The sequence below is a fragment of the Notothenia rossii genome (assembly GCF_949606895.1).
Source record: "Notothenia rossii genome assembly, chromosome: 9".
NCBI lineage: Eukaryota > Metazoa > Chordata > Actinopteri > Perciformes > Nototheniidae > Notothenia > Notothenia rossii.
The window spans coordinates 14083523-14096964 of NC_136907.1; the positions used below are offsets into that span (position 1 = coordinate 14083523).

Sequence of the window (13442 nt, forward strand, 5' to 3'; positions counted from 1 at the left end):
TGCCAACAGCTTGAGAAGTGATCTTATGCATCTTTCATTGTGCGTTTATCTCATTATGCTCGACTCTGCTTGCTTTTTTCTCATTTACACGCACATTTTGCAAGATTGTTACCTCAGACAATAGATGTTATTGTCACATTTGGTTGAAAGTCATCAGGAGAGGAGACACACAAAGTGTAGCATTTGATTTACATACTCGGAGAACAGAAGAATAGACACATGGCCGGACACCCGGACACACACACACGCGCGCACACACACCCCACTGACACCAGCACAAACTGTAAGCTGAGGCTAACTCTGTTGCATAAATCTCTATAAAGCAGCTCAGGGCAGGTTGTATAGGAGCAGGAATAGGCCGGAGAGAGCTTAGTCGCTATAACACAAACATGCACAGTCCACTGTGAAAGTATTAACCAGAGAAATGCTGCGTTTGTTAGAGAAAAGCTGCGTGCATGTTCAGTACTTCATGGAAAATACATTTGCTGGCCATGCAAGAAAAAACCCATTCTGCATTCATTTTATTTGTATTGTTTTACGTGTACTTTCAAACTGCTCTTTCTTTATTTTACATGACTGGAATGAACTCAAACCACTTTCATTTGTAGCTATGTTTTCATTTTGTTACATTCCACCCCACTAACCATTGTGTTATATGTTACTCTTCTTCTTTGTTTTACCTTCAGAACGTTTTTCTAATAGTATTCTGAGGTTTTTGTATTTCGTTGCTGTTGTTCAAGGGGTTTAGAAACTAACTGCGACGTCATGCTTTAATGAAAGGTTACACAATGTAATCTAAATATGTTTGAATGAATCCCTAGTGATTTGCCTTGCATGCTACTCACTTGCCTTTATTATGTTGTAAGTGATGTCGGATCAGATTGCCCCTTCCGCCCCGGAATATGAATGCAGTCAACATAGAATGAAAAGTTGTATGTACGGTTATCATTACTGCCTTAGGGGTAGTGTTGTTATGACAACGACTCCCAGGATGACTCCTCAGGAAATAAACCCTTCCTCCTCTTCCTCTCTCTCTCTCTCTCTCTCTCAGGCCACTCCTCTCTCTTCCCCATGGAGGATGGTTTCCCTGACGATGACCGTGGTGATCAGGGTCTTGCAGGCCTGGGCTCCCCTCACTGTTTCCCTCACCAGAACGGAGAGCGTGTTGAACGCTACTCACGCAAGGTCTTTGTGGGAGGACTGCCCCCTGACATAGATGAAGGTAAAGATTTATCATTTTACAGTTAAAAAGATTGACACTTACAAGATGGCGACTTGAGGGCAATTTCAAACATAATCCAACATCATCAAATTACACCTTTTAAGATGACTTTTACCTCAAAGTTAAATCTTAGGCATTTCATTTGATTGACTTGACAAACATTATCACTCTGACTGTAAATGAGACCATGAGATATTACACTACACATTTCTTTTGATAAAAACTATGGAATTTGTTCCAATGTTCCTGCAATTTATATGTATTTTTTTTTTAGAAAGTCAGGCAGGACTTTCTCTGTAAATTATCAGTGTAATTGTTTTTTGTTTAATCTCCAAATTCTGAACAATAATTCATTCTGCCTGATTTCAGACGAGATAACTGCTAGTTTCCGGCGTTTTGGACACCTGTTTGTGGACTGGCCTCACAAAGCAGAGAGCAAATCCTATTTTCCACCCAAAGGTTTGTTGAATTATTTATTATGTGCTGATTTGTCTCTCAATTGTTTAGAGTTTTCTAGCTGGGTACATTTTTCAGTAGTATTTTCTGATTCCAATTTAACTTCAAAAAGATAGTTTCCTGTGACTGCTTCAGTGTCTTTGTGTTTGCTTGTGAGTCAGACATGTATTTGAATGGAATCTATTTCTGTATTCAGTAGATAAATGTCAGCCTTGTATCTGTGTACGACCACTATTCATATGTGTGTGGTCTGTTTTTTCTTTACAGTATTGTCTGAAGCACTTAGTAGCCATGTGTGGACTGTTTGTCCGTTTCCTCTCTCTATTTGTTAAAGCTTATTCCTTCCCGCTGTGCACGCGGAAAGCTGTGTTCAGCCACAGTTATCATTGCGCTTCAATCCAACATGAGTCTTTGTCAATACGTGGTGTCCCCAGCAGCATGAATAACTCTGCTGTGTTACGTGCAGGCTACGCCTTCCTGCTGTTCCAGGATGAGAGCTCCGTGCAGGCTTTGATCGATGCCTGCATTGAAGAGGACGGCAAGCTTTACCTCTGTGTGTCCAGCCCCACCATCAAAGACAAGCCGGTCAGTGGGAACACACACACACACACACACACACACACACACACACACACACCCCCCCCATCTGCTCACATCGTTAGTTTCCACTGAACTCAAGGAAACGTATGACTTCTACTTGACTTTGAAACCTCATGTCGTGTGTGTTCAGGTCCAAATCCGCCCGTGGAACCTGAATGACAGCGACTTTGTGATGGACGGATCTCAGCCTCTGGACCCGAGGAAAACCATCTTTGTGGGAGGGGTCCCTCGTCCGCTCCGTGCAGGTACTCTTCGCTCTTATTTGACTCTTTTTCCAACCATGTGAAACCACAACATATGAGTCTTTATGATGACAACACCTTTTTGAAGTGTGTTGTATACACACAGGTTGAATCCCATGTGTTTGGTATTGTCTCATTCCCCTATTTCTTTATCAAAATGCTTTAATACATTCATCAATCTGTAACTTTTGCTGTGTACATTTACACTGTTTTACACCAATAAGAAGCCATCCTTGACTTCCCCTTCTTTATTTCCTCCTAATGTTTGAAATGTCATCTCTGAACACAATTCTCCTTTCTGTGAAACCCTGCAATGTGATCAGCTTGTGTTCATAATAAACATAGGACCTGCTAGAGGGTAGAGCTAAAAGAGGTACTGTGCCGCTGAGACTGGCTTTGACCTACACTGGAGCGTCAGGAAGTTCCCTCAGTGGCACGCTGTGCTGCGCAGAATATTAAATTCCCTTTTATCCGGATAACAATGTTGTGTGCGCTGAGTGCTCATGTTTTCTGCACGGCTGGTAACACTGTTTTAGACTCTAGTTGAGGTCACATAGCCCTGTGGCGCATCACATATCTAATAACCTTGTGTAACATCGGTCTACATTCACACGTATTAACTTGACATATTAAAAGAAAAGCTATTTGCCTTTTTGCTGTTTTAACAAGTTAATCTGCCTTGTTAATTCACAAGGTTATCTCTGCCAGTTTGCAGCTTTTTAGAAAAGCCCAATAAAGACTGCAAATTAAAGTGTTGGGATTTATAGTAGCCATTTTAACAGCTACGCTCATATTTGCTCCATCAAACGCGTGTGATCTTTAATCCATCTGTGTGGACGGCCTTAAGCCCTCAGATAAACAACCCTCATCAACGTGGTGTGTTTGTGTTGGAACACGGTCTCATGTATTGAGCCTGTGTGTGTGTGTGTGGAATAGGCGCTGGATTTTAGCCAGAATGTTAACATTGTGTTCATGTTTTTAGTTCTGTAAATATTTTGTCGTCAGCTTCTTCAATGTGTCTCCCCCCTCCCCCCCCCCCTGCAGTGGAGCTGGCCATGATCATGGACCGCCTGTATGGAGGGGTGTGCTACGCTGGCATCGACACAGACCCTGAGCTGAAGTACCCCAAGGGAGCAGGGCGGGTCGCCTTCTCTAATCAGCAGAGCTACATTGCTGCTATCAGTGCTCGCTTTGTGCAGCTGCAGCATGGAGAAATCGATAAACGGGTGAGTGGAGAGAAAAGAGAGCTCTGTGTTTTTTTTAAGTCCTCCCTCGCCGCTCCCCTTCTTTCTTCATTCGTCTCCCCACAACTCACTTCCTGTTCTCTTTCTGTCAAACTGTCTGTTGAGAAGTAAAAAATGCAGTACGACACACTTCGCTATATTGGATTACAGTGCAGAAAGTGTAGAGAAGCACATCTGGAAGAATTGTTGATTCATTTTAGAAGATCAGGGCAAGTAGCAATATGTTCTGAATCCAAGCTGGGCGGGGGGGGGGGAGTTTCTTTTGACAAAATCAAAATTCGACCAAAACAGCATCAAAAGGCCGTTATTAGATTCAGATGAAATCCATGATAATAAAGGTCTGTAACTTCTTATTTAACCTATATTTCTATACTAGCATAGCATGATTAGCATACATACTAATTCATAGCAATGCGTTGTTACATTGTACAAAGAGTATAAGTGAAATAACAAGAACAGTATAACAATGTAGCGTTTGAATTAAAACAGTAACAGGTAGAGTTAAAGAGAGCATTATGGCAAACTATTCCATGATAAAACTGCATTCATATTACATACATGAATTTAAACCGTGCACAGTTGTGTGATGCATTTACACTTTGGCTGTAAGGCCATCAGTGATTTACACACTGTTGTCAGCTGCCAATGAATTACAGCCGTAGAGATTACAGAGCTCTGTAGTTGCTGAAATCCAACAGAAATATTTAGTGAAGAGGTTACATGGTGATATGAACTACAGGAATAATAGTACGCTGCTTTCTCGTTTGCATAATTACTGTTCACATTTTGTAGACCTTCTTATTGACATTCACTTGCTAATAGCACTATCCCTCATCCCTGACTGGTGGGGAAAGCAAATGAATAGTGAACAGTATGCAAAGGGGAAAGGGAGAATTCACAAATAACAACATGTTGAGCCTGTCGCATGCAATGTTTCATCTTCATCTCACTGTGGCTGTTCCCTCTTGTTCTCTTACTCCCTGTGATAAATAAAACAAGCCTTAATCCTGTTGACTCCGCCCCTCATGGTGAAAGCTCATATTTAAAGAAGGTCAATACATGGGCTGGAGCGGCTGTTCCTTAAGAACATACACTGTAAAAGGTTTGATCAGAATCAGGTTGATTAGCAAGTAGGTTAACACATACGAGGAATTTGACTTGGTGTTATGGTGCGTGCATAAAAATACATACAAATAAAACGAGAATTAAAAACACAGATAGAATACCATTTTAAGAACACTATAATAACATTAAAAAAATACAGTAAAATATACCAATATTAACATTGAATATGATTGACATCGTAGAAATGAAATTGGTATAAAAATATGTGCAGTAATACAAATATATATTTTTAAATCTAATGCACATTTATAATTCTTTATTTTCTGCAGTAGAGGCAACACATATGCAGACGAAGGACACAACAGTATGACGAGATGAAAATGCCAGCCACACAAAAACCTAATCTTAAATACATATTACACAACAAAACTGAGTTCATAGGATCTCTTGAGCATATTTTTTTACATAGTATAAAAAAAGATACGCTTTCAGATGAACCTTCCAGGTGCCATCTGTTTCATTTCCTGCAAGTTTGAGCAACATATGGTAGAACCAGGATTGATAAAGCAGCATGCAGACACACGTTTGTAAAGGAAACAACACGGCTAATGTCCACTGATTCCCCCCCCAGGTGGAAGTGAAGCCATACGTGCTGGACGACCAGCTGTGCGATGAGTGCCAGGGAACTCGCTGCGGCGGGAAGTTTGCGCCGTTCTTCTGCGCCAACGTCACCTGTCTGCAGTACTACTGCGAGTACTGCTGGGCGGCCATCCACTCCCGCGCCGGACGGGAGTTTCACAAACCCCTGGTGAAGGAGGGGGGGGACCGCCCCCGCCACATCTCCTTCCGCTGGAACTGAGCGGGGGAGGGAGAGGGAGCAGAGGGCAGGTAGTGCAGGAGTCGCAAATCATTGTACAAATAAATGCACTTTTCTGTTGCTGGTTCCTTTTCGCTCTAATTTCACTGAACCTTTTTTCATTTTTTTAAGTTAATATATATCTATATTTTGAAGATAGAAAAAAAAACTGGAATTATATCCAAATATGTCCAGCAAGGAAAAAAGATGTGTAACATAAATTTATTTATGCGTTTGATTTTTGAAATATTTGTATTAGTTCTAAAAAAACAACAACATATATAGGAACGTTTGAAGTGTGATATGGTACTCTTCTATTCAATTGGCCTTTTTATTTTTTTCTAAACAATGTATTTTATTTAATTTTTTAAGAACTGTCCCCAAAACAAGACACTTAATTTGACTTTTGATTGACTTGTTTTGTAGCAGTGCAAGTGCTGTTGTAACAGCATATGATTGGCTATTTATTTCTGAGGTGTGATTTAAGTTCTCTGTCGATTACAAGAGGCTCCAGAGCAAATGTGAATTGAAAAGGTGTTGCTAAAGAAGAGTGCACTTATTTCCAATTTGATAGAGCGCAGACACAGTATACGAGACCCTTAGTAGTCAACCAAAGCTCAATATTGAATTAACTTTGAAGAACAGAGAGGGCCCACTGCAGAATGAAATGGATTCTTTTCCCTCCCATATCAAAATGTTTGAACCTCTCTCTTTTTATGATTTCCAACTTCACACAAATATTTTGATGTTACTTGAAAATCGCAACGGAAATTTTAGCAACGCATATTTGGGTTTTGATCTCCATTTTGACATGCAAAAACTAATACCTCAAACTCAGCTGCTAATGTGCCGATACAGTTAAGAAGAAAGGAAAAAAAAAAAGCAAGAAAGAAAACATTATCACCCGCTCGTGTTCTCCTTTCCTTAGAACTATAATCAAAGGGAAGTGATGCAACAGGCAGAGTGTGATGTGACAGGCACAGTTTTGTACTCACTTGCTTCATCGCCTCCTTATTTTTTTATTCAAAGCCAGGGTTGTGCTAGGGACAGAGCAGAGCATCGTACAGTATACAGTGTATTTGGGGAATGTAAGGCGGAGGGAGGCTACAGGAGAGACAGAACGGCTTAAAGAGATAAGCCCCCCCCCCCCCCCCCCCCCCCCTCCCCCTCTGTCTGCCTGCTAAGCTAGCAGCTAACAGAGTGTAGGGCCTCGTTCGTGGATCAAAACCTGTTTTCAGTGTCCGAACACCGCGGGGGTTTGGATCCAGATCTTTCAGGACTGAGGTTAAGGTGTCTCCTCGAGAGAAGGGTGGTCTAGTAGTCCACCTTTTTTATTGCAGTTTCTACGGGGCTACCACCAAATGGAAAATGCCTGTCCTTTTGTTAGTCTTTTTTCGATGCATTTGTGCAATTCTCCCAAGTCTTTAATGAAAAAGTTCTACTCCGCATCCGAGAGTCAGCTACATTTAATGCAAGAAGCAATTAAAGTTTATCGGATTTCCCAATCATCAGCACACATTTGAGTCATGGAGGGATCTGCCCTTTTGGCGAACCCTCTGTCCTTTCTCCTGCCAAGCTAATCCAACTCAGCATCCAGTGTTTTTGAAGCATAAATGAAGATAGTCTCTGCAGTGTGCTCTACTACTACACACTTATGACCCACATGCAGTTTGCTCTTGATAACAGTCGGTTGTACCCGGTGGCTTTTTGGGAACCAAAGATGGCTGTGCAGTAGTGGGTCATACTGTAGCTCATTTCTTATTTAGGTTTTTTTTATTCTTATGTTCCTTCTCATTACTTCAAGGAAGTTTTTTTTCATATTTTTTTTATTATTCTGTCACTTCTACCCAGTTTTGCTTAACTGTCAAGCCCAGCAAACCAAAGATTGGCCTTGAACATGATATATTTATATATATATATTTGACAGTGCAGTCAAAACCCATTAGAACACCAGTGGAAAAACAATAGGGCTTGCAGACACACACACACACACACACACACACACAAGTTCTCCATAGCTCAAAATGGAGGTGCACGCTGGTAGTTCTTTTTATCTCAAATAGGTCCGCGGAACGTTTAACATTAAGTGCACATTCACACAGCAAAAGTCAAACTAATCCTAACCTTTGTTTGACATTTTAAGTCACTCAGTAACCTGCTAGCCGAGCATTTAAATATGTCAGGGAGTTAGTACAGAAACTCGATTATACACACTAGTGAGAAACCTTTCCTCATATGGGCGTGGTGTCGTCGCACCAGTTTTGCACCCTAGTCATTTGTTTTGTGGGTGTGGTGGGTGAGCATTTTAGAAGTTAAAACACTTTGTGAAGAATTTGCTGTTAAATGAGATGAAAAAAAAAAGATTATTTTATACATGGCCTGCTGATTTTTGGTACAGTGTTTTCTAGCTAAATTATTTTGTCATGCACATATAAACATTTATTATGCACTACTTTTCTAAATATTTTTTCTTTTTCCAACAGTCATTTTAGGCACATTTTTCACAAATGGGGAAACTCCTTTTTGCAATACCTCAATTTTTCACATTGTGAAAGGTAGCTTTTGTACTTTTGTTACTGAGAGATCTGCATATATGGAAATGTTCATTTTAAGAAAAAAAGTTGAGTGATTTCAATATATATTATTTTCAATTATGCTTTTTATACATTTCAGTGCTGAGGAAACTTTACAACTAAGTGCGCACTTGTGTTGGTGCGACTTCACATCTGCAGAGGAGAGACCAAAGAGTATTGCTCTCTTGGTCTTAGCTTTTCGTACATTAGATGTTTCCAGTCAATCTGGTCAATAACAGCATGGCGAGAATAACAAAAAAAAAACAAAAAAAACAAGTTGTAATTTGAAATTGATGTTAATGTCTCTAAACATGGCTATACTAGTTGGACAATGGTAACTTCTGTCTTGGTTTCCTCTCCATAGATGGACTATAACTTAATATAAGGAGAATGCAAAATTTGGTTCAGGCGTAACGCTGAGTCTCGTATCACAAGAATGGATGTTTGGTGTTTAGATATTTTAATATTTCAAAAAAAGTATATATATATTCTTGAACTTGCCAACTAGCACCTATTGTAATCCTTAGCATGCATGACAAAAAAAAGAGAAAATGACAAGTACATGAATTAGCTATTAAAAATTTACTGTTGTGGTGTGCACCAAATGTTTCTCAACTATTCAGTTGTTAAGGACACCCCAAACCCACTCACCTCACCCCGTCTCCCCTCCACGCCACGTGTTGATCTCCTCGCTTCCCCATTCGCAGACCTCTGCAGGATGCACACGACAGAGAGAAAAGACGAGAAACAAGACAGAAACTTTAACTATAAATCGATTTGGCAGTGCAGGACTTTAGCATCCTTTTACAACACTGTTTTAAAAAGACTTGAGAACTCATCCCCGCTGTCTGTCGAGGTGATTATATAGACCTATCTGGAGGAAGGGGAGCTTAAAGACTTGAATGTGGTAAATGTTGCAAGTTAACTTCAAGTTGTTATGTGCAATACTTCTTTTGAACCTTTTTCCAGATAAAGACTCTTTGCAATGTAATTCTTTAATGCCATTTTTAATTGCAGACATTTAATTAAAGAAGATGTTAATATGTTTTTCACAGTCATTTTCTACTGTTATTGTAATCCTTTTCATGCTGGTGTTTGTAAAAAAGAAAAGAAATCAAACTATTTGTACTAATATAAATAATTGAAGTTATTTTTAAAACATTAAAGGTTTTGTGCTCATTTGCTTATTTTGTTTATTTTAAGCTACTGTGATTGATTGCATTGTAATTATTAGGTCAACAATGTATTTAGCTGTTTATTGGTATATTTTTAATTGGAATGTATAATTGATTTTTATAATTTTGATCAGATTTTTGTTATATTTTTGAGGTGAAGCTTTTAATATGTTAAAGTGTCTAGTTTTTACTAATTGCTATATTGTGCTCCACAATATATGGTTCACATTTTCTGAAGGAAAATAAATATTTAAATATTTGTCTGTTAATGATGTTACTTAATGGCAAGATTTCAATAGTTTTTAACTGTGTATGGGAAGGTTGTTGTATTTATTAATAGCATTTTTTACTTAAGATATCACCTTAATTTTTATTGTCATTTCACTTTATAAGTTCCTATTTTTGTATTTTCCTTTCTAATTAAGTTATGTAATACGGATATGTCCATATTTCTAGGAGTTGGTCTGTAGAAGTGCTAGTGAAACGAAAAAGAAAAATCTAATGTTATTTAATTGTTTGCAGCCAACTATTTATAACAGTATGCATAATTTTTAAATATTTGTAATGTGAAATGTTGAATGAAATAAATCTTAACTGTGATGAAAAGATTTGCTTGGTGTTCTTTTTTATGTTAAGTGTGGACATTTAAATCTGTTATTGGACAGTCTCACTAATTGCTATCTAATAAGGTGCGATCTCTCTGTTTAGGGACGGTTTGTACCGTCATATTATTATTGTTTGCATGAGCACTTGGTGACTCTTAAACCGACTGAAAGGTGGAGCTCCACTGCCTCGTTCCTCCGACCACACCCAGCAGTCAGGTTTCTGTGTACTGACCCCACCCTGGAGTGCTCTTCGTCATAACTGCAGCAATATGAAGACAGTAGTTGTCCTTAAATTAAATTAAGTGTGACAACTACTGTCTCCATAACTTCAAACAAAAATGAGATGTTCAGCTTGTGATATGTATAGCTTTGCGCCCACAAGGGTTTTAATAGATTTTTAATGCCTTTTAAAAAGAATAAACACTTTTTTTTCCTGAGGTATTATATACTATACTATGAGTTTCTTAATTATATTTTAATGGCACAATATGCTATGACTTCTTAATGTCAATTAAAGTACATAGAAAACTATGGATTTTGAATGTTATGTTTCATGGCATTCTATTCTCTCTGATTTAATATAGGTAAAACATTTCTTAAATGTTTGTTTTACATGTTATTAATTCAAAGCACTCGGAGCCGAACAAAATTCCTTCCCAATTCAGGATGAAATCAAAAGATCCTCAACGTTAGAATAGCGTCTCAAATTCCATACAAATATATCAAAATGTATCATTTATCACTCACAAATAATAAAAAATGTATTAATGGTCCATTGAATGAAACTTTACAAAAGGCTTCGTAGACTGCCAACTAAAAATGTTTTTTCAAAAATGTCAAGTTATAACCCTGGTTATGATGTAATGACATACTGCCATTTGTATCACTATACTACATTATTAAACATGTTATGGTTTAATATATTTTGACTCATATTTCTTTAAACTTTCTTATGTTACACATATTCGGAACATTTTTTTGTACTATAGTATGACTTTTTATGACTTTTTCTACACTATTATTAAGAACATTATGACAGAAGCCTATAGTATGACTATATGTTTTTATTACATATGTATCGCATACATACTGTGACTATTAAAATATATTTTTATGAAACAAATGAAATTATTCTTGCTTGGTTAATTGTTATATAAAATAAAACACAATTTCTACATTTAATTGCCTTGTTGAATTTTCTACCATTATTTAAGATTTAAGAAGATATGTTGACCATACAATTACAAACACACCCCAGCATCTACCTTTTAAAGCATTTCACTCATTGTTATTCAGATTATTAATGTCGGTTTTTTTAACAGCTCCTCGCGTCTGTGTGTCACTCATGTAACCAGCAGATGGCGCCATAGGACCAAAATGGTTCAGTGGAAAATGTTTTCTGCTGCCTTTAGGTACTGTGGAAAATAACTTTTTTATTTTGTTATTTCTCCCTTAAAATTGACAGGTGAGGATGTTGGTTTTTCATATAATTCATGAGACATAATTCAGTGATGTTAAGAGAGGCACATTTAGAATGACTAACCTTATTGTGTGAAAAAAACACATAATTTATGAATGTTTTTTTGAGGGAGTTAGCTGCTCTTTTAGATCAAATTACGAGCTGGGCTACGTGCAAAATCAAACCGGTCTAATCAATGTATAAACAATATACAACAAAATAACATTTCCAACGGATCTTATATGTTGTCAAGAAAGATCCCCTTTATCGAAATATTTAAGTGTTATGCAAATATAAATCCACTTTCTCAGCTCTGGCGATAAACCCTGAGATGCAGCATTCATTTGACTTCCACTTTATCAAACAAACGAGACCCCTGACAGGGTGAAAGATCCCCCTAGCGGCAGCTCCGGCACTGGGTGCAGCAGCTCGGTGAAGAGGAGGCTGAGTTTGGATTAGGGGGTTGGGCTGCCTGCTGCTCGGAAACCTGCCGCCAGACATCCAGTCTCTCATCCGGCGGCGCAGCGTTGTTTTCCCGCAGCAGCAGAGACACCGCAGCGCATCCTCCAGATTCACCTGCTCCTCTTCCTCCCTCCGCCTCTGTCCAGACACTGCCGCAGCACCTAGGAGACGCACGGACAAGGACGATCAGCTGTGAGTAATGCTTTTTTGGGGTGTACAGTTTTGTTGTGTTTTCGTGTTGGGGTAAGGAAAATGTGCTATAGGTGGTGGTTTCTTTCCCTTATGGGTCATGGTAAAAATAGTCCGTTCTCATTGCAAACAAAACATGCTCTTTATTGTAGTGTTTTGCTGCTCTCATCATTGATCGTATTTCGATTCCTCTCAACTCACTTGACAACATTAACTTATTCGTACTGTGTAATTTAAGGTATTAGAGTCTTCTCCATCATATAGCCCGTTTCTGCCATTGACCTGAGAGGATGTAAGGTAAAACCATCCTTTCTCACCACCTCTTATTCAGGAGCTGTCTTCAGGGAAATAAAGGGAATATACTAAGGGCAGTGAAAGATGGTGAAACTGGGGAGTAATCTTCAAGACAAAGGGGCCAAACCTGTGAGCGTGGAGGACGGCTTCCAAAATGTGCCCCTCATCACTCCTCTGGACGTGGGCAGCCTCCAGAGCCAAGCACCTGACAAGGTGAGAGACACCAGCCCAACTGTGTGTGTGTGTGTGTGTGTGTGTGTGTGTGTGTGTGTGTGTGTGTGTGTGTAGGAAATAGATGCTGGTGACCTACACTGTCCTTAAATCCTCTTAGCTTAATACCCCCACCTGCTAACACACACACACACACACACACACACACACACACACACACACACACACATCTCACACACTCTTTTATTCATTCCCAAATTCATTCATCTCAGCCGTCCCAGCAGTGTCCTTTGTGTTCCAGCTGAGATTAGGAGACAGATTCAGTGCCAGACAGACTGTCATTTATCATCTTGACATCCCAGAGTAACTGCACCGCACCTTCGTAATCCAGTTACCATGGTGGCAGTGCAACGTGGAGAGCCTGATTGGTGTTTCTACGGGTCAAGACAGAGAGCTGCACTGATTATGCACATTATGAAAATGAATGGTATTAGACATCAGCAGAGCTCTTATGAGAGGTTTATTATGCATCCATTGTGCGACAGTGTCTGGATCCGTTATGGGGTGATGATTTTATTTCACAGCTGTATGAATCCATCTCTCTAACCCGCCAATCAATGACTTATTGTAGAGCTTCAAGGTGAAATTACACAATTGATCATATTATCATTGCAACAGTCGACGCACCTTATTAGGTATCAGAAGGATTATTGACATACATCATTATTCAAATCAATACAGAGCTTCGGACTGGGGTATGATAGGCCAATCAATTCCGTTTTAATTAGTAATTAGCTACTTGATTTACTTCCACTTGGTTAGCCCTTTG

The 13442-nt window shown here is 39.0% G+C and overlaps 2 protein-coding genes across 3 annotated transcripts in view; both read left to right on the plus strand.

The window, feature by feature from the left end:
- cpeb4b (cytoplasmic polyadenylation element binding protein 4b) overlaps positions 1 to 10039 on the plus strand; it is a 33007-nt gene extending 22968 nt beyond the window's left edge. For both annotated transcript variants that reach the window (XM_079651722.1, XM_079651723.1), the window contains 6 exons: positions 1052 to 1222; positions 1592 to 1681; positions 2145 to 2263; positions 2409 to 2523; positions 3565 to 3746; positions 5461 to 10039. In XM_079651722.1, coding sequence (XP_079507848.1) covers positions 1052 to 1222; positions 1592 to 1681; positions 2145 to 2263; positions 2409 to 2523; positions 3565 to 3746; positions 5461 to 5688 — 905 coding nt within the window. In that variant the 3' untranslated portion in view covers positions 5689 to 10039. The remainder of the gene's footprint in view (positions 1 to 1051; positions 1223 to 1591; positions 1682 to 2144; positions 2264 to 2408; positions 2524 to 3564; positions 3747 to 5460) is intronic.
- Positions 10040 to 11895: 1856 nt separating this feature from the next.
- The window catches only part of nsg2 (neuronal vesicle trafficking associated 2), a 30121-nt gene continuing 28574 nt past the window's right edge, over positions 11896 to 13442 (plus strand). The window contains exons 1-2 of the mRNA XM_079648178.1: positions 11896 to 12151; positions 12480 to 12655. Coding sequence (XP_079504304.1) covers positions 12527 to 12655 — 129 coding nt within the window. The 5' untranslated portion in view covers positions 11896 to 12151; positions 12480 to 12526. The remainder of the gene's footprint in view (positions 12152 to 12479; positions 12656 to 13442) is intronic.